This window comes from Malania oleifera, chromosome 12 (assembly GCF_029873635.1).
Source record: "Malania oleifera isolate guangnan ecotype guangnan chromosome 12, ASM2987363v1, whole genome shotgun sequence".
In the NCBI taxonomy this organism is placed as follows: domain Eukaryota; kingdom Viridiplantae; phylum Streptophyta; class Magnoliopsida; order Santalales; family Ximeniaceae; genus Malania; species Malania oleifera.
Genome location: NC_080428.1, coordinates 3,533,379 through 3,555,477, shown reverse-complemented (window position 1 = coordinate 3,555,477; position 22,099 = coordinate 3,533,379). Strand labels below are relative to the sequence as shown.

Here is a 22,099-nt window from a genome sequence, read left to right as displayed (position 1 = left end):
ATTTCTACATTTGACCACTCAACAATCTAGAATTTCTAGTGGATGTATCTCACTAGTAGGCTATAGCCTGGGAAATACCCAATCTCCCACTAAGAATTCACTTTCACTATGGTTTTTATCAGCTTCTTGTTTCATATGAGCTTGATTTGCAACAAGAGTTTCTTTGAGGAGCTGAAACACTTTGTCTCGATCATGTAACCCCTCATCAAATTGATCAATTCCGAATGATCTAGCTTAACACCTAGCAAGAACAGGAGGAGCTCGACTATAAACAACCTCAAATGGAGTCAACTTGATGAAGGAATGATAAGTCGTATTATGCCACCATTCCACTAATGGGAGCCATCGCACCCAATCCTTCGGTTTGTTGCTAGCAAAGCAACAAAGATAAGTCTCCAAGCACCATTAACAACTTTAGTTTGCCTATTTGCTTATGTATGATATGTAGTGCTCATATTCAATTTTGTTCCTTACAAACGAACAAATTCCTTCCCAAAGTTGTTGGCGAAGACACTGTCAGAAACACTAACAATAAACTAAGGAATTCCATGCAACTTGGCAATATTCTCAATGAAAGTATGAGTAACACTTAAAGCAATATAAGAATGAGTTATGGCGGAAAAATGAGCATATTTTGTGAGATAGTTCACAACAACAAAGTATACTTACCATGAGAAGATGGTAGCCCACCAATGAAATCCATCGAGATATTAATCCAAGCTTCTTCTGGAATAGAAAAAGGCTATATAAAGCTTGGACTTGCCACGATTTTCCCTTTCTGTCATTGACAAACATCACATTCTACCACAAATTTTTTTTATTTCACCCTTCATTTCCTTCCAATAAAATTTATGGGAAATGCGATTGCAGGTTCTAAGAAAACCAGATTGACCTACAAGTGGTCATACGTGTAATTCTTGCAATATGGCTTGCTCATAGGATGAATTAGGCACTACTAAAATCTCCCTTTATACAGCAAGTTTAAAGAGTCCCAAAAGTAAGGAGGGACTGAAGTTGGCTTTTTTTTAGCTTTTGGGTAATACCACTAGTCTCCAGATTCTACCACCATTCCTTCCTGATTTGTTCAAGAGTAATACATGCAGATACAGGAATAGCTATAAGTTCAACTTGTTTAGGAAGCTGTGAGAGTGCATCTGCCACCACATTCTCAATTCCTTTCTTGTAAATACTCTCAATCATATCCCAACAACTTAGCAACCCACTTCAGTTGTTCTATGGAAGAGATCCATTGCTCCAAAAAATACTTTAGGCTCTTATGATCAGTTTGGATTCGAAAATGTCGACCAATTAAATACGGTCTCCACTTTGTAACTACATGCACAATGGCTAGCATCTCCTTGTCATAAACAGCCATGCCAATGTGGGATGAAGAAAGAGCCTTACAAGCAAAAGCAATGGAGCATTTGTCTTGCATTAAAACTGCACCAATGCCAACTCATGATGCTTCAAACTCAATGATGATCACCTAGTTGAAATCTGGCAATGCAAGAACTAGTGTGGTGGACATTGCATGCTTAAGCTTGACGAAGGCTGGCTTAGCTTCCTCGCTCCATTTGAATGCATCCTTTTTCATTAGAACATAGTGGAGCGCTAATCTTTCCATAATCCTTGACAAACTTGCAGTATAACCAGCCAACCCCAAAAATCCTCCCAATTTTTGATTGTTTGTGAAATAGGCAAGCCTGTTATCACTTGTATTTCAGAAGGATCAACTGAAACGCATTCTTTGGAAACGATATGCCCAAGGTATTCCACATATAGTCGAGCAAAACTGCATTTATATTTCTTAACAAACAAGAGATGCTCACAAAGAGTGTTGAGTACAGTTTTCAAATGATGTGCTCTATTAGGATAACATCAATATATATATATATATATATATATATGATGCTCACAAAGAGTGGTGAGTACAGTTTTCAAATGATGTGCTCTATTAGGATATCATCAATATATATATATATGAGAACACTCTTACGTAGGTAAGGTCGGAAAATGTCATTCATGAGACTTTGGAAGGTTGAACGCGCATTGGTTAACCCAAAAGGCATAACTAAAAATTCAAAATGGCCATCGTGAGTTCTAAATTCAGTCTTCTGAATGTCATCCTTGTGTACCCAAATCTAGTGATAGCCTGACATCAAGTCGAGTTTGGAGAATTGTTGGGCACCTCCTAACTCATCTAACAATTTATTCACAACAGGGATAGGATATTTATCCTTCACAGTGTTCTTGTTCAATGCTCGATAATCAACCCACATCCGCCAAGAGTCATCCTTCCTCTTCACCAATGAGATAGGAGAAGAATACAGACTGACACTTGGTTGAATTATGCCAATATCTAACATTTCTTTTCTATTTTTGCTTTCTAAAAATAAGGATAGTGATAAAGGACACACATTAGTAGGGACACAATCTGGCAATAGAGGAATGTGGTGATCATGTGTTTTCCCAGGTGGCAATCCCTGTGGCTTCCCAAATAGGTTAGAAAAATCTAAAATAAGAGATATTAGCCCTTTATCCTAGCCAAATCGATGTTTTAACTCCTCTAATGCCCTAAGTAGTACCAGGTAGCCATGTCGCTCATTTTTAAGGAGATTCTCCATACAATGGCTTGTCCTATAGTAACTTGCCACAACATTTGCCTTTAAGAGTTAACTCTTTGGCTATTCATGATGAACTTCATAACCAGTTTAGAGAAATTGCAAGCTATATCACCTACCTAAAACCACTTCATAGTCTTCTAGTGGTAGCAAAAAGAGATCAACATACAAACCCATGGTTTTGCATAGTAAGTTTAACATTCAAACACTTACTCAGACATGTCGAGGTCCTTACATCTGCAACATTCACATCAAACTTTTCACATTGCTCCACAAGAAAGGCTAGTTGTTTAGCAATTTTAGTGTTCATGAAATTATTAGTGCTACTCATATCAATTAACATAGTAGATGGTTGGCATTTTAGGGAGCCATTAATTTTCATGGTTTGAGGATTAGCATAACCAGCTAAAGCATGAATAGAAGAAGTGATAGATTCATCATTATCATTAGATTCCATACCTTCTTGATCTGAATAAGGGGAATTATCCTCAACCTCTTTTGGCTCCTCTACGAGTTCAACCATCAAAAGTTGTCCCTTTTTGCAACAGTGCCCTCTATGCCAACTTTCACCACAATGTCAGCACAAACCTTTTGTTATTTGCTCTTTAAGTTCCTAGTGAGTCAATCATTTGGCAAAAGGATTACGAGGAGCAAATGGTGTCATAGTGCTGCTGATATTCTGCTAATGATCTTGTTAGAGCGATGTTTTTCTTCTCCCATCTTCTCTTCTTCTAACCATGCAAAGAAAATTGCAGCATAGTTCATGGCTGACACACTTTGACCTCATGTCGAATGCCAAGAGACCTTCAATGAAGCACTCGTGAATTAGCTTTCATTCCAATCTTTAATCCTATTTGATAGGTGCTCAAATCTTGCCCGGTACTCAAAGACAATGCTAGTTTGTCGTATTTTGGAAAAATCTTCCAATGAAGGCATTCTATAACAAGCTTCAAACCAATCATGCCATTGAATAGCATCGCCATCTAAACTCATAGAAGCAATCTCAACCTTAGATGTTTATAAAGTACGAAGAAAGAGAAAGTATTTTTCAGCCCTGGAAACCCAACCAGCACGGTCATCAATATCCCACCGAGGAAATTCCACCTTCATACAAGAAGGACCATGACAACACTCTCCTTGGTAACCTCCTTTGCGCATATACAGCTGCTCCCTACAATTAGCTGATGTAAAGGCATCATCTTCTGTATTTTTATGGGAAGATGTAATTAGTTTAGAGAACAATGCCTAGATCTCTTCAAATTGAAACTTAAATATATTGCTAAGTTCAGCCTTTAGTTTCCATCTGGGATTTTGCTGAATTTTCTAAGGCCATTGCATATGAGTGAAGATCAATAATTCCAAGATCCTTCTTTTGTCAGTGGGTTAACGACATCCACAAGAACGTTGGCTCTAATACCAAATCATAAGACCCTAGGGTTTTTTCATAGAAAAGTTGGGGAAATTTAAAGAAGGGAAAGTAGTAAGAGAAACAGGGTTTTATCACTTTAAGGGGATCTGCCTCCAAATTAGCCAAAGGCTATGAATTATGCTATTGCTCGAATGGAAAAGTCCTGTAGGGTTACATATATATATATATATATATATATATATATATATATATAAGGTCGGGAAACTTACTCCTATTAGGAATGTAAAATATCCCAATCCAAGTCCTTAATGGACTAAATCCCAATTGATTTGGGAACCATAACACATTAAATAAAAATCCCAACACTAAATAATCTTAGCATTAAATGAAATCCCAATTGATTTGGGAATCATAACACATTAATTAGAAATCCCAATTGATTTGGGAATCCTATCATTAAACAGAAAATCCCAATTGATTGGGGAATCCTAACAGCCAGTTCGCCCATAAGTCTAAATTTTATCAAATTCTAACATCGCCAAACATCTCCTTATTCCAAACTTTCAGATTTTCCTTCAAGCATTTCAATTTTTTCATGAATCTAAACCTTCCCAACCCCTTTCTGTTTCCTCCTCCCAAGACTACCTAAACAAAGGCTTGAAGATCACATGGTCCAACCACATATTCTTGAACCTAAAGGAAGCAAGACCCCATGCCAGCTTCTAGATTCCAACAAAATTGAAAAATGGTTGGATGTGATCCTAAGTACAATACTTCTTCATCTTCCACCACTCCCTACCAAAAAAGAATCTAACTAATCTACTAGTGACCACTCTAGTCCTCGCTTTGGACCAAGTAAAGAAGAATTCCTTAGGGGAGGTCTTTCAAGCCATAGTCCCTAATTAAAGAATTAGAGTTCAGCATGCTAGTGGAAACTCCCCCCCCCCCCCCATCCCAGATTTGAGAAAAGGACACCACCAGAGACATCACGTGAGGACAAAAATTCCCAATCCCTACCATGACCACGGCTAAATATTCTATAAGTTAGAAGGCCCAATCACAAAAATAGTTCCACCCCTCTATTTCTTCTATATGCCAAGTACACCACAATGACCATTATGCCCTCACTAGCTCCAAGTAACTAACATAGGTAATAATACAAAATAACCTAAACCACTATCGCTGCTCCTCAAGTTTAAGCATAGATACCACAAGCCCCAAGTTTGTTACAAATTGACTTAATAGGAGCACCCCCAAAAGCTTGTGTGCTTTAGTGAACACATCGGCAAGTTAGTGTAAGGAGTTTTGGCATGAGTTTCTCCTATAAATTCAATATGCTTTGTACTCTCATGAAAGGCTTGATTGGAGGCTATGTGAATGGAATCTTGATTATCACACATCAATGCTATAAGCTGACATTATGGAACCATGTTCTTCCAACATGTTCTCTAGTCAACCTAATTCTCATGTAGTGTGTGAGATAACCCTATATTCAGATCCAGCACTCAGATCACAACACTTTGTTTCTTACTCTTCCATGATACTAGGTTATTACCAAAAAACAAACTAACTACCTTTGGATCTCTTGTTAGAGGGTAATCCAACCAATATGCATCTATATGTCCCTGAATACAAGTTTGCCTCCAATATTGATACAAAAAGCCTTTATAGGTGTGGTTCTTTGGGTATCCATGATACAAAGTATAGCATTCCATTAGCTTGTTCAAGGAAAATCAAGAGACTAAACTACAATACTTCTTGTGAAACATTTGTCCGTTTGTGCGACTATGAAGTAGTCTGGTCATGTAACTGTGACATAGTTTAAATTCCCAATAAGTCTTTGACATTTTCCAAAGTAGACCAACAACTCACCCACATCAGATAATAATTTGTAGTCAGTCCATATGTGTATCAACGCAATGTTTGGATTCAAAGAGCTCAGTTTCATCTAAAAGATATAAACAAACTTCCTCTATGACAAGACATTCCCTATATGAGATACGAATATCTAAACTAAGAAGTATTTCAATGGACCCAAATCTTAAGCCTACAACTTTGTCTGGAGAAATCGTCCCCGATTATATATTACTAGTAATCACAATCTCATCTACGCACACAATTAACAAATCTTTATAGCAGTAGCATGGAGTTATAATACAAATGATCTACTGCACATCGCTAAAGGCCAAACCCAAGCAAAACCATGCTAAACCTATCATGCCCTAGAGATTGCTTCAAACCATATGATAATTTTGTTTTAGATAACACATGAATTTATCTCCCTTGAGCAACAAACCTAGGTGATTGCTCAATATAGATCTTCATATCACAATATAGGAAAGCATTCTTCACATCTAACTAATGCAAAGGTAAATGGCAGGTGGTTCAAAGTGATAAACAAACTTACCAAGGCAAGTTTGTGACTAGGGAGAATGTGTCAACCATACACCAGGGTATATCCTTTAGCAACAAGTCAAGCCTTCAATTCTCTATAGAACATGGTTTTAAATAAAAAATGTTACCTAACAAATTTTTGACCCTTCGATATTGATATGAGCTGCACGAGCGGCAAGATAGAAATTCACATGCAAGGCAGCCATTATTGCTTTCGTAACAATCGTTATTGTTATGTTATGGCTCATTACATTCTGTTGATCCTTTGGCACTGCCGACAGCCCGTTATCTGAATTTCTTTCCCATTTCAGCAGCTTATCTCCTTCATTTTGCTTCATTCCCCCTGTCCCAGCAGTTGTCTACCACAGATCTACTCAATCTAGCCCTTGAAAACAAGAATTTTGGCTTGATTTTGATGTTTGAAGTTCAAGGAGGAGATGGGTTCGGTTTGCCCAAAATTTTCCCCATTTTCCAGTGAATTTCTTCATGTTTGGGAAGAGCAATTTTTTGGATTTCACATAGAAATTTGAAAATTTGGGAGATTGTTGGAGATGTTGGAAATTTGGGAGATTGTTGGAGATTTTGGGCATTCTTCTTGTTCAACAGAATCAGCACTCCAGCTTTGGAGCTCTCCTCGAGTGTTCCTATTCAGCCAGCAAGGACAGGGCAAAGGACTCCTCTTCGAGTGAGCAATGAGGAGTAGCTGAGCAGGACTACACTTCATTCTTGAGGAGTGAGAAGTGAGGTGAATATTAATTTTTTTTTATTTAAAGATTCGGGTTTTTGTTAATTTATTTAAGCAAGTTTACTAAGCTAAGAAACAAAGTAGTAGATCTACTTATCTACAGATTCTACACTATCTATTTTTATCAACATTTGTATTTTCTTTCAAAATAATTAAATTATTAATATAGAAATATTTAAAAGTTTTGAAAAAACAAATTATCTTTCTTTACTTTTGCGCAGTTACATATTTATTTTTTAATTGTCTTGTTAACATATTTTTTTATATCAAATTACCAACTACCAAGCTTATAGCTTATTTAATACTTAGTTACTAGTAATCACTAAATAACATGCTAGTAATAACTAATTACCAAGGGTCACATTTTACAAAATAATGTGTTAGTCACTTAGTAACTAGTAGGTTAGCCTTTGACATTTATTTAGTTAGTATTTACTAAATATTAACTAAATCTACCATCTATATCAATTATCATGATTTAACTATTTAAGTAATACATAATGCTTAATAGTTAGTAATTAAGAATTTACTATTTAGTAAAATGAGTTTATTAAAAAGTAAAAACATAAGCCTTAACCTTAAGGTTACAAAAAAAGGTTAAGCTAAGGATGTAGTTAATAATAATGTACTAACTTAATTTTATTATCCGCTAATCCATCATTAATTTTATTGTTAGATTTATTATGTAATTAATATTTACCAAATAGGTTCCACATTCCACAAGAATTATAACATTTTAATTCTTAATTTTTTTTTGTGTAAAATCATCAAATCAAGATGATGAGTGCTAAGAAAGGAAATGAAGAGCTACCTAGTGAGGACATTGGTTGGCATTTAGTTACTCCAATGGGGGGTGGCATGTTGCTTTGTGCAAGCTATGTGGGACGACCATTAAAGGAGGGATTACACAGTTGAAACAACACTTGGCACATAAAAAAAGTCAAGCGTTGGATGTCTGAATGTAACCGCACAAGTGAAAGAACAAATCATGAAACACCTTCAACAATATGCCCAGAAGAAAAGAGAGACAAAAAAAAAACAAAAAAAAGACAAGATGAACTAGAAGCTCAAATTAGAGGACATTTTGAGAACATGGGCGCTGATGAAGATTCAGATGAAGAAAGAATGTGATTTGTTCAACAAGAAAGCATATGGTCAACACAAAGGTGGGAAGAGAGAGAGAGAGAGAGAGAGATTTAGGGCAAGAACTCGGGGAGGGAGTAATACTTATGAAGAGGGGGTAGCTCTAGCAGTGGTGCCAATGGTTTTTAGTAGAAGTTGGTCACATAGTGTCTAAGAAGCTAAAGGTAGTGGATGGCAAAGGATCAACTCTGATGCCCCTAAAGCCAGACTAAGGGGCAATGGATCCTATTCTTGAAACAAGTACAAGTGTCAAGCAATCAAAAATCAACACCGAACTCTTGAAAGGTTTTAGGAGCAAATTAGGAAAAGCAGCAGGAAAATTCCTACTTTATAATTGAATCCCACCAAATGTAGCTGACTCCTCATTTATATAGCCTATGCTTGATGTTCTTGCAGAGGTTGGAAAGGAAGAATAAGGCCCATCACCTTATAAGGTATTTAAAATTTATTTGGAGCAAAAGTATCATGAAATGAAGAGTTGCATATCTTCTTTTGCTAGCATATGAAAGAAGTGTAACTATTATATGCGATGGTTGGTCAAGACCAACTAGAAAACACATGATAAATTTTTTACTTCACTACAATAGAGGCATTGTGTTCCATAAGTCAGTTGGTGTCTCTAATGTGTCAAGCCTAACAGCTAAATATTATTTAAGATAATCTTCTAATTTTAATTGTCTACGTAAATAGTTATATAGACTTGCATTTTTAATTAGGTAGTAGTAATGAAATTATTAAATATATAATTTCATTTCAGATTAATGGATGTGAGGGATTGGAGATGAACATGTTGTTCAAGTAACAACTGATAATGAAGCTACAATGAGGGCAAAAGGAAAATAGCTAATGCAAAATAGACCCAATCTCTACCAAACAACATGTGCAGCTCATTGTATAGACCTTATACTCAAATACGTTGATAAGAATGGCAATGTCAAAAAAGTTTTAGAAAATGCAAGAACAATAACCTTGTTTATTTAAATCATACATGGATAGTGAATTTCATAAAGAAATTCATAAATAATAGCTACTTCATCTTGCCATTACTTGATTTGCCACCAACTTTACAGCCTTGGAGATCACTATAAAGCATAAACAAGTTTTGAGGGATATGTTCATATAAGATGCTTGGAAAAATTCAAGGTTTGGGACAGCAACATCAGACCCACCAAATGATGCAAAAAAGACTATCTAACAAAACGAGTTTTGGAAAATGGTGTCAGACATAATTAAAGTGCAAAACCCTTGGTAAAAAGTTTTTCAATTAGTTGATGATGATGAAAAACCAATCACGGATTTCATATATGAAGCAATTGATAGGGCAAAGCTGGCCATTGCAAAGGATTATCGATTTTATAAGGATTATCGGAAAATAATCGATAACCAATGGAGTTTTCAATCACATCAAGATTCATATGTAGCTGATAAGTGTAAATAACTGCACTTCCTTATTATTTTAACTTTTAAATTACACAAAATATTATATTGTTACATGCTTGTATCAAAGCACCCTTACTTATTAACATGTTTAAAAATTTAATTTCAAGATATTTTCCAAAACCCCAATTTCTATATGGTGTCCCACCCTCTCCTAGAGTAGCCATAAAAGTCATGGATGGCGTTAAAAAAGTAATAAGCAAGTTGGTGTCCAATATAGATACTCAAATTTGAGTGATTAATCAAGTAAGGATTGATTGTAATGAATTATTTGAATATTCAATAATAATTTCTATAATATACATCTAATTAATTAATGATACTTCACACAATCATCCACTTGAAGCCATTGCTATACTGGAATAAGCAGGAGACATTTTGGAACTCCATTGGCTTAAAGGGCAATCAATCAAACAAATCCAAATCAATCCTAATTATGAGCAAGGCCAAACCAAATACTATGGGTATGCTATGGGGACATCATTTGTAGGAGACATATATCCTTCTACTTGTTACGGACTACAGGATATACCTGAAAATTATGGTTTGGGTATTCCTCCTAAGTACCAATCTTCATAGCCCAAGAGGAAAAGTGCTACTAGTGGCGAGACTAGTGGGAGTTAACAACCTAGAAGAAGTTACCAACACTAAGATCACGATTGCTAGAGATTCATATAGTGTGGTTCATAGTTTTGGAGACTTTTGGTGATCCATCACAATCATATGGATCTCATGGTGACAGTTACATCTAGTGTATCCATCATCTCAAAACTAAGATCCGTATCATGCATATCATCATGGATCTCATCCTAGTGGGTCTAGTGAGTCTTCTACTAGTCACCACTTAGAGCCAGCTACAACGCTAGCCCCAACTCATGGATATGGATGTGATTTAGGTCTAGGATATGGTCAAGGAGGAGATTATATACCTCCTATATCAATTGGATTTTAGCCATCAATAGATTTTTAGGAGCAACAACGAAATGATGTGAACTAGGGTTTATTTAGCAATGTATTTTCATAGGGGTGGGGAGATGATCCCTAATCCCTATCTCAAAATAGAGATGGAGACTATGAAGAGCCTCCATGTCTTTATTTTTGGTGGTGACATGTGTGTTGTGATGTAATATTGTACTCATGTATTGATACTAAAGATTGATGAAACTCATGTATAAGTACATTGATTCATTACATGCCTCTAATTAATTGGTTCTCAATTTCAATTACATTTCTAAATTTTGTACTCTTAAGTACTGAAACGAAAGCATAAAAAGATAGGACATTTTCTATATATAGCACACTAAATTTAATATAAAAATCATGTTCCCTGTCAAAAAAGTGTTTGTAGGTTGAATAAAAGCAATCAAAACTCATTGAAAATCATGTATTAAAGGATTCCATGCTTATTCTTCAATTTTGGCATCGTTGTGAATGCATGCAAAAAATTCACAACCACTGCAATTGTTTGCCTTAACGTAACAGTTGCAAATGTCCGCTTAGGCCATGTCCCACGAACTCACAACCGTTACGCAATGTTACCTCCAACCGCAATTTAAAACCATGTAATACACAGTATACACTCAACGACAACTAGCCATAGACTTATCAAGAGGAAGGTGTACAAGTTCCCATTATTATCCTATAATGCACACATCTCCCTTCTCCACCCAGCATAGAATAAAACTTTTATGTTTAGGAAGAGCAATAGAATTAGGGTACCAACAAAACAATAATATAAGGGTGACAAGATATCATAGCAAACAAAATTTGAGATTGGATATTGGGTAAAGGTGCATTTACTTTTCCGGGCAGCGATAGGAGAAACAACATCTTGTGAGATGAGATCATACAAGGAAACCAAATGCGTAGTCATAAAAGCTGGAGGAGGCTATCCTCGAGATCTTTGTCATGTATACACCTACAACTTAGGATGATCCAAGTGACAAGGACGACTCAAGCTAAATGAAGATGCTAGAGGATGACCAGAAAGAGATAATAGGCCGCAATCTAGAAGGCTACATAAAGGAAGGGATTTATAAAGGTCAAAAGGGCTCAAGGAGTCATAATAGTGTAGTGTAGACTTGAAGAAGGCAAGATAAACACAAAAGCAATGCAAGGCAAGACTATATTAGCGATAGAAGATGAGTAGCTCAGAAAAATGCATTTAATAGCACAGGATCCAACTTATCTAGGCTTGGATTTAATTGATGAACAAACGACACACACACACACACACACACTAATGTACGAGGAGGTAAGGAGAACAAATGAGCACACAGGCAGAGAATGGAATAAGGTATTTTATCACCAAGAATGATGATGGCACTCTATTGATAAGAGAACATGATGAGCATGGCATCACTCTAAAAATACTTTAAGGACATTCTTACGATACAATAGGGTATGAGTGATTTGAGAATATTTACATTTACTCTCTAGAACAACAATTTTTTGTGGACGTGAGATGAATTATACCAAACTTGGTCATATAGGTGGTAAATTGGGTATTGAAGTGCTCCTTAGCATTGTCACTACAAAGTAACCACACAAGAAAATCATATTTAGTCTTTATTTCGAAAGAAAAGGCAGAAAAGATATGAAATAACTCAGAGTGATCCTTTATTAAGTAAAACTAAGTCATCCTTGAGTAGTCATCTACAGAGGTGACAAAATATTGGAAACCCAACTTTGACACGACCCGACTAAGACCTCAAACATCATAATGGACTAACATGAAAAGGCTTACCGTTTGTTTATTAACTCGAGAAGCAAATGCAACACAATGCTACTTTTCCTTATAGACTAGGCATAAAACTCAAATTAGGAACTAGTAGTTTTTAACTTGTCAATGAAGGATGACCAAAGTGGCAAGGATTTAAAGTGGAGCAATAGTAGCTATGCACGAAATAAAAGGAGATAGCGACTCAAAGTAGTAAAGTCCACTAACCTCATGTCCCTTGCAAATTAACAAAATGTCTAAAGAAAGTTATGAAACAATACATGGATTTTATAATCTTTCTAAAGATTAAAAAGGAAACTTAGGCATGCAAAACAAAAGAAAATGAGATAGAGGAAGTTGGATTTACAGCCTTAACGATAGTAATGGACCCATTAGCAATGGTAAAATGAGGTAAGAGGGTGGAAAAGAATTTGGTTATACCTATCATATGGTCAATAAAAGCTAAATCTATAATTGAGGGACTAATGGGAAAAATCCAAAACAATAGGCAAGCTCTAAGATTACCTATCTGGGCAAAAGATGCATTGGGAAGTAAAACTTGAATGGATGCTTGATACTGTAGGAACTTTGAATACTCTTCCTCTGAAAGATATATGGCATGCTCCTCCCCACTTGTTGAATCAAGAAGAGTGGAATCAGCAGTGGTAACAATAGCAATGTGTGATGACTTGTCATGAAGATCCAAACACTAATCAATCGTATGACCTCATCCACAATGAGTGCATTTGTGTGGGGGGGCTCTACCACGTCCATCCCTTCCACCAAAATTGCTTGAAGCATCTCAAGAACTCCTATAACTACTTAATTAATGTTAGAGGTTATATATATCTTTTAGTATTATTATTATTGAGTGTGTTAGTAAGTTGACTACTAAGATTTATTAAGGGTTCTATTGTCATTAGAATGTATTTAATTTTGCACTATAAATAGAGGGAAGGACCTATCTTCAAGTTAGGTCATTCATTTTTAATCAAATTTTAACATGGTATCAAAGCATGATCCTATCTAAATCTTATTTCCCTCAATCATCTTCACAAAACACCATCCCGCAGCTATTCTTCCCTAATCCACCTCCATCCCATACTAAATTACAAAACCAACCATATACCCATAATCACACTCCCCCTTGCGTGCAAGGAGATTTGGTATAATGCCAAACTTCTATACTCCAGCAACATTACATGTATGTATGATTTATCCCAAGAGTACTATCAGTTACAAAAAAAAATAGGAGCATTGCAGATTATTTTGGAGAGATAAAGTGTATTCATGAGGAGCTTAACATCGTGCAACCTATAACTACCGACGTTCATGAGATGCAGAAGCAGAGGGAGCAAATGGCAATTCTTCATGTTCTTGCAAGCTTGAGACCTAGGTTTGAGGAAATTCAGTCCTAGACACTCAGTAGTGCTGAGCTGCCATCATTTATTGATGTTTATTCTCGTGTCCTTCGAGCTTCCTTTAGCACACATTCTCTTGCTCCTGCATCTGGCTCTTAGAGGACAACCTTTGCTACGCATAGTGATTCTAGTTCTCTACCAATTAACCGCAAAAGTTAATGCGGTGGTTGGAGTAGTCATAGTGATAGAGTCGGATGAGGCAAAGGTACTCCTCGCAAGTGCACTCATCGTGGACAAAATAATCATAGTATTGAGCAATGTCGGGATCTTCATGGCAAACCTTCACGTGTTGCCAATGAAGCCACCACCGACTTCACACCTTTGGGGGCAGCCAATGTAGCCACCACTGAATCCTAACCTTTGGGGTCAAGTTGGGGAGGCAATGTACTGTCTCTATGTTAGAGGAAGAGTATTCCAAGTTCCAACAATATCAAGCATCACAACAAGCTTCTCTTCCCATTGCATCTCTTGCCCAAATAGGTAATCACACAATATGCATGTCATCCAGTACTTCTCGTCCTAGTCCTTGGATCATAGACTCCGCTGCCACTAATCATATCACAAGCATACCTAGCTTTTTCTCCACTCTTCAATATCCTAAAAATTTACCTTGTGTTACTCTTGCTGATAGATCCACTACCGCAATCAAGGGAATTGGGACTATAAATTCCACTTCTTCTATTTCTCTTCCTTCAGTTTTATATATTCCCAAATTTCCTTTCAATCTTATGTACGTTAGAAAAATTACTAAATCCATGGATTGTTCAATGACATTCTTCCATGATTTTGTGGTTATTCAAGATTTGAAGACGAGGAAGACGATTGGCAAAGGGCATAAAATAGGTGGATTCTTATCACTTGGAGCCACTATCTCCTTCTACTGCCTGCACTGCTGCTACCACACCTTTCCAAATTCATTGTCGCTTGGGTCATCCTTCATTGGAAAAGTTAAAATGTCTTGTTCCTAGTTTGAGTTCTATGTCTAGTCTCGATTGTGAGTCTTGTCAGTTGGGTAAGCACCACCGTGTTTCTTTCGCTTTCTGAGTCAATAAACAAGCTGCAAACCCTTTTATGTTAGTTGATTAAGATGTTTGGGGTCCTAGTAGGGTCGTGTCCAAGTTGGGTTTCCGGTACTTTGTAAACTTTGTGGATGATTATTCAAGAATGACTTGGTTATATTTAATAAAAGATCGTTCTGAGTTGTTTCATGTATTTTATGCCTTTTTGTTCTAAAATTAAGACTCAATTTGGTTTTCCAGTTCAAATACTTTGAAGTGATAATGCTAAAGATTTTTTTAGTGCATAATTCACTACTTATATGACTCAGTTTGGTATTATTCATCACTCATCCTATGCCGCCACTCCTCAACAAAATGTGGTTGCAGAGCGGAAAAATAGACTTCTTGAAATCACTTGCATTTTACTTTATCAAAAGCATGTACCTAAAGTGTTTTGGAGTGATGATGTACTTACTACGTGTCATCCTTTGTTCTTAGTGGTAAAAGTCCCTACTCCATTCTCTTCCCTAATTCACCTTTATTTTCTCTTCCTCCTCGTAAATTTGGGTGTGTGTCCTTTGTTCATCAATTAACTCCTAAGGTGGATAAGTTGGATCCTCGTGCTATAAAATGTGTCTTTCTAGGCTACTCGTATACTCAAAAGAGATATTGTTCTTATAGTCTTGTTTTGCATCGCTTCTTTGTTTCTACCAATGTTACCTTCTTTGAGTCTACACCTCACTACACCCAATCACTGGGTGTTTCTGAGCTTAATGAGCCTTTCCCTTTGCCTAATCTTCCATATTCTAAGTTGTTGTCCTTGCCCAATCAACCATCTGAGTCTCCATGTAGTTCGAGTCCTTCTCATTGCCCTGATCATCCTAATTTGTAGATGCATTCGCGACGGTGGCTCCAAGGAAGAGAGTATTCTCTAGCTTCTACTACCATGCCTTCGGTTTTCTCGTCTGATCATCATACTTCCCATGATGTTGATCCTCCTATTGTTGTTCAGAAAGGTAAACGCACATGTACTCAACACCCCATTTCCAACTATGTTTCTTATGACTCCTTGTCACCCTCCTAGCTCTATCATCTACTACCCTTCCTAAATCTTTTTTGGAAGCCTTAGCCCATTCAGGGTGGAGGGATGCTATGGTTGAAGAGATGACTGTTTTACATGACAATGGTACTTGGGACTTGGTAACTCTTCCTCCTAACAAGTTTGTGGTTGGTTGTCACAGGGTTTACACCATGAAAGTTAACCCTGATGGTTTTGTGGCTCCTTTAAAGGTATGTCTTGTTGCTAAGGGATACACTCAAGTGTATGGTCTGGATTATTCTAATACTTTTTCTCCCATTGCCATACTTACGTCAGTACGGCAACTCATCACCTTGGCTAGTACTTGTCACAATCCTTTGCATTAGTTAGATGTGAAAAATGCATTCTTGCATGGTGACCTTGAGGAGGAGGTTTATATGGAGCAACCACCTAGGTTTGTTGCTCAAGGGGAGTCAAGCTAAGTGTGTCGACTCAAAAAGGCTTCATATGGTTTAAAACAGTCTCCCAGAGCATGGTTTGGTCGTTCCAATGTTGTAGTACTCAAGTTTGGTTTTCAACGGTGTGTTGTGGAACATTCCATGTTTTATCTTCATAGTTCATTGGGTAGGATCCCTCTTATTGTTTATGTGGATGATATTGTTATTACAAGCGATGATGATAAAGGCATTCAAAGTCTCAAACTTTTTCTACAGACTAAGTTTCAGACCAAAGATTTGGGACCCATTGAAATATTTCTTGGGTATAGAAGTATTGAAATCTTGTATCAAAACTGTTGTGTCACAGAGGAAGTATGTTCTTGATCTGTTAGAAACAGGCTTGTTGAGATCTAAACCAGTTGATACACCCATGGATCCTAACATCAAGTTAGTGATAGATATGGGCGATTTGCTACCTAATCCTAGACAATACTGGAGACTTGATGGAAAGTTGAATTATCTCACAATTACTCGGTCGGATATATCTTTCGCAACAAGTGTTGTGAGTCAACTTCTAGATTCTCCGAGGGCAAGTCATTGGGATGCAATAATTCTCATCTTGAGATATCTCAAAGGTGCACCTCGGAGAGGTATTTTATATCGTAATCAAGGTCACACTTATATCCATGGATATATAGATGCAGATTGGGCTAGATTGCTTTCCGATCGGAGATCCACCACTGGGTATTGTATCTTGGTTGCTTGTAATTTGGTTTCCTAGAAAAGTAAGAAACAAACTGTGGTGGCAAGGTCAAGTTCTAAATCAGAATATAGAGCTATGGCTCACACTACCTGTGAACTCGTCTGGTTGAAGAACATGTTGGAAGAAATGGGTTTTTCGCATTCTTGGCCTATGAAGTTGATGTGTGATAATCAAGTTGCTCTTCATATTTCCTCCAACCCAGCCTTTCATGAGCAGACAAAGCACATTGAAGTTGATTGCCACTTTGTTCAGAAGAAACTTGAGCAGAAGCTCATTACAACTGCTTATGTGAAGTCAGACATGCAGCTTGTTGATTTGTTTACCAAACCATTGGAGGGTGCTCATGTTAAATTCATTTGTAACAAGCTAGGAGCTTATGACATTTATGCTCCATCTTGAGGGGGAGCGTTAGAGGTTATATATGTCTTTTAGTATTATTATCATTGAATGTGTTAGTATGTTAATTAATGAAAGTTAGTAAGGGTATTATTGTCATTAGAATGTATTTAAATTTGTATTATAAATAGCAAAGACCTATCTTCAAGTTAGGTCATCTTGTATAAATTGCAATCTTCTTGGCGATAATGTTGAAATGCTGAACTAGGGGCTGAGGAATGTCTGCTCGACAAAGCACGAAGGACACAAGAATAAACATCAAGATGGCAACTCTACACTACCAAGAATAAGGAACTTGCCTAAAAATTAGGTTTCAAACCTGCACATTGTTCCACAATAAGGAGACAACCATTGCATCTCCTTGAGCCCGCACTTATTTCCTTTTGACATCACTAGGCCCGAATTGAAACAGGTGTTCACATTTGCCTAAACATGTCAAATAGATCTTGATAGCCTTAAGACACTGCAAATACATCCAACTTCTTGGTCATTATCTGCGACAATGAGGAAGAGTGCATAGTTCTGTGATTCATAAAATCCATCCCAGCACTCATAGAGGGCAAAAAAAACTGGAACAAACACAAACAAGGTGAAAAATTGCAACCACCACAAACAAGTCACAAGTAAAAACAAGCATAACACTACCATAGACCTGAGGAACTCGATTACCATTGACATACAACTCTAATGATAGCAAACAATCATTAATATATAAGTGAACAACCAAAAGAAGGTTTGATCTTTGAATGAAAAACCATAACCCAAAACTTGATATTATGGTGTGTAGAGGAATTCAAGCATTGAGGGAACAGACCGGGGCAAAAACAGGGCTTAACAAAGCCTCACACACTGGCATGTAATGTCAGGCTTAAAAAAGCCCCATGCACTGGCACGTGACAGCGCGTGCTGGTCCTCTAATGATGAAATTTAAGGGTTTACAATCAGCAATGTATGTGGGTAACTACAGGGTTGATTTTGCAAAACCTAAAGGGATTCTGGGGTTCTTCTGGATTTGAACTAGCAGCAGCAGCAATGTCCAGGAGTTTTCCAGCAACTGCTGGAATTGTTTCAGGTCTTAGGTGGTGTGGACGACCCTCCTACAATGGCAGAAATGCATATATCAAGAGCTTTAGGGTTTGATTTGGCAGTGGCTGCAGCGCTAAAGTTTAGGTCAGATTATGCAAAGACATCATGTTAAAGCATTCAGTAAATTGGAAGACCTGACAACTATAGGTACTGCCCTCTATGCATAATATATATGAAGTACTCACTAACTCTTAGCTACAAGCATAGGAAATAATAGTAAATGACCAATTACAAAACTAAATCAAATAAATCAAAATCTGAAGCTTTCGTGACCAAGAACAAAACTCTTAGTCATTAAGATAGTTTCACTCGTTTATGGCTGCAGTCGAGCCAAGGTGTCACTGACATCCACAACTCCATTTCCTTTTTCTAGTGAATTAAAGCAAGCTAGTGCAGTGACACCTTACTGTCAACTGACATCCCTATGGAGGTCTGCGATGTCTTGTTTTTGCTGTTGGGTAGTGGTATTAGTCTACCCTAGGCCTAAAGTCATTCAGGTCCACATTTTGTTGAAATGGCTCAAATTGGTCCTTGGTCACCTTGACTTCATTCCTTTTCTTTTTCCTTTTGTTACTCTGACTCCCAATAGACCAGTTCAGAAAGGTCAGTTCAAGTAAACCAGTTGGTTTAGGGGAGCCCCACTTCAGGGTACCATTTCACTTAAAATAGCTTCATTCTTGTTGACTGTCTCTAAAAGGTGCTGGGCATCTTCAAAGCAGAAGTGCAAAGGCAAGAATGAACAAAAAGTAGAAAGTGAATAAAGGTGAGCATCAACAGGGAAGGTCAAATGTTATCAACAGTTGCAGCGACTGTCAACAGCAAGGACAATTTCAAGGTTGACAGTGGTCGGACAGCAACAGTGATGCAAGAAAGGCTGGGGACACTCTGGGACTGGGAAGAAATGTGGGTCAGCGGCATTCAGCAGAGTTCTGAAATGGTTTTCGACATACAACGGCATTGTCGATGGTTGTACAGCAAGAGATTGAGTTTGTTCTCACCAAAATGGTTATCAGCAAGTCGCTGACGCCTGACAAGGTCGTCCCTTGGCAGTGGTGTAGCAAATAGCGATGTCGTTGTTCATTGGTGCAGGCTTGACGTCAATAGGCTGTGTCCTGAAACCAATATATGCTGAAGCATGCATGCACGCCTTCAGGTAACAACCCCAATTCCAAAATCAACAAATTCAATTCTATCAAAAATCAAACCCTACCCTAAACAGGTTTACAATGCATATAAATAGATAAAGGTCTCCTAAACTTAAATAAACACACTCGTCCATGAAGGACTCACTCTCCCACTGTCACAGCCATTCATAAACATGTATAAAATTCAAAACCTAAAGAAAATGTTGTAAATAGCTCGTTCCAACAAACTGCCATCACTGAGAACAAAGTGGATGGATAAATCATGGGGAAGGTGCTCTAATTCCGAGATAGATCAATCTTGCAAGATTTTTTCAAAATAAGGGAAGATTCCATTACTAAAGACTAATTCCTAATATCAATTTGTAAAATGAGATCCTAGACAGGTCATAAAGTGGCCACTCTTACTACAAACTCATGCACTTGAATTTTTTGAATTATTGTATTGTGAAAGAAAGAAAGGTAAATAAGAAGAAAGAGAAGATGAGGGATTGGGCCACAAAAAAAATGCACAAAGTGTCTCCCAGGCTACTTGATCACCAAGTTTGAAGAGGGGGAAAAATGAGTAGAAAAGGGAATGGCAATGGAAAAAGATGGTGCACTAAGCAATCTTCCATCCTGCCAATTATGTGTGTGTGTGTGTGTGAGAGAGATAGAGAGAGAGAGAGAGAGAGAGAGAGAGAGTAAAACCATGTTGCAATTAATTATAATTCCTATATCTGTGCATCTGAAAAGTTTGCCTTGGTCCGATATAACAACGCCCACTACGTATACAAAACATTGGAAATTCTGTAATAGCAAATGTATTAGGATAACAAATTGGCTCTCAAAATTTTCACTTAGAGCCCTGAAATATTCAAAAAAATCAAGAAAAGAGAGCAAAAAAATTAAGAAAATACTTATCATTCATAGTGAGAACTAATGATGTGAAACTCTAGAAAAAGGCTAGTGATACATACTTGCAACTGAGTGCGAATAATCTCCAGCTTTGACTCCTGCAAAACTCTAGTTCAGTAAGCAGTCATCAATAATGCAAAATTCCAAAGTAATTGGAAAATTGAGTATGAAATGTTTTTAGTTTAATAAAAGGGAGCAGTACTTGATCCTGAAGTGCCTCTTTTAGCTGGGAAACTAAACCAGCCCTAGTTACTTCCACACTTTCCAGTTGCCCAACACATTGCTGTAGTATATTCTCCTGCTCCTGTAGCTCATCCACCACTGCAGGTCCCCGTTCATTTCCTAATCAAGGCAAACAAATTGGAAGTGCAGATGGAGAAATATCATAACACCAGACCTAGATTACAGTCGCAGTAAACCAGAAATCTTCATAAACCAAAGGCATTTACAGTAAAACCATCTGTACAACCTTTTGTTTCTGTTACTGAAGAAAAAAAATACTGTAATTGGTGCATTATGAATACAAAGACAATCTAAAAAGATGAGGCACCAGCATCTCCAACGAACCTCAACGACCCAAAATATGTCCAAAACCGAATCTCTTATCACTATCTACTTTGAACCGAGTAAGAGTAAAGAACAAACAAGCAACGTTGGAAACAAACTTTTAGAGACTCAGAAGAGAAATATTGTCACTGCAAAGAACAAACAAGCAACCTTGGAAACAAACTTTTAGAGACTCGGAAGAGAAATATTGCCACTTTCATTGGTGTCCCACCCATTAAAGCAGAAAATAAAACCAAGAAAAATAGGTGGAAGATCTCCTTGCGAACAGATCTATGGTTGATCCATGGTTTTAAAACCTAGACCAACGACTGACCTCGTAAAGGCATCGGGTTGGTTGGACCGGTTGGATTAGTGGGTCAAGCATGCTGCTAGCATGACGTGTTATATATATGTATATATATATGTGTGTGTGTGTGTGTGTGTAAATACAATGACAATATATATATATATATATGTGTATGTATATATGCAAATACAATGACAATATTACACTATATTACACTCATCACAGGTAATATTACAAATATGCTATAGTTATAATCACTTATTAGCTAATTGAAATAAAAATTAATAGAAACTATCTTAGCTATAAATGGTACTTTCTATTGTTTTAAATATTTCAAAACTTATTATTTCATAAAATTATTATAATTATCATGGTCCAATAAAAAGTGAATTATTTGCTAAAATATCAAATAATCACTTTGTTAAAGTGATATCTCATCTCCAATCCAGCATGCAGCTCCTTGGTTTGAATCTCTAGAGCAGTTAAAAAATGGGTGGGTTGACCAGCAAATGGCCCTGGGCCAGACCAGTTCAACGTGGTTTCTACCAGGTCAGCTGCAGTTTGTCTCAAATCTTAGTAACCGGGCCAGCCTGGCCACCAGCCAGCCAGTCTGGGTTTTAAAACCTTTGCTTGACCTCA

General features: G+C 37.1%; 1 protein-coding gene across 1 annotated transcript in view; it reads right to left on the bottom strand.

The window, feature by feature from the left end:
- The window catches only part of LOC131144568 (uncharacterized), a 102,705-nt gene that overhangs the window by 15,160 nt on the left and 65,446 nt on the right, over positions 1-22,099 (bottom strand). Inside the window, exons 6-7 of the mRNA XM_058093270.1 lie at positions 20,810-20,949; positions 20,670-20,705 (exon numbers count right to left, since the gene is read on the bottom strand). Of these exons, the coding sequence (XP_057949253.1) occupies positions 20,670-20,705; positions 20,810-20,949 (176 nt within the window). The remainder of the gene's footprint in view (positions 1-20,669; positions 20,706-20,809; positions 20,950-22,099) is intronic.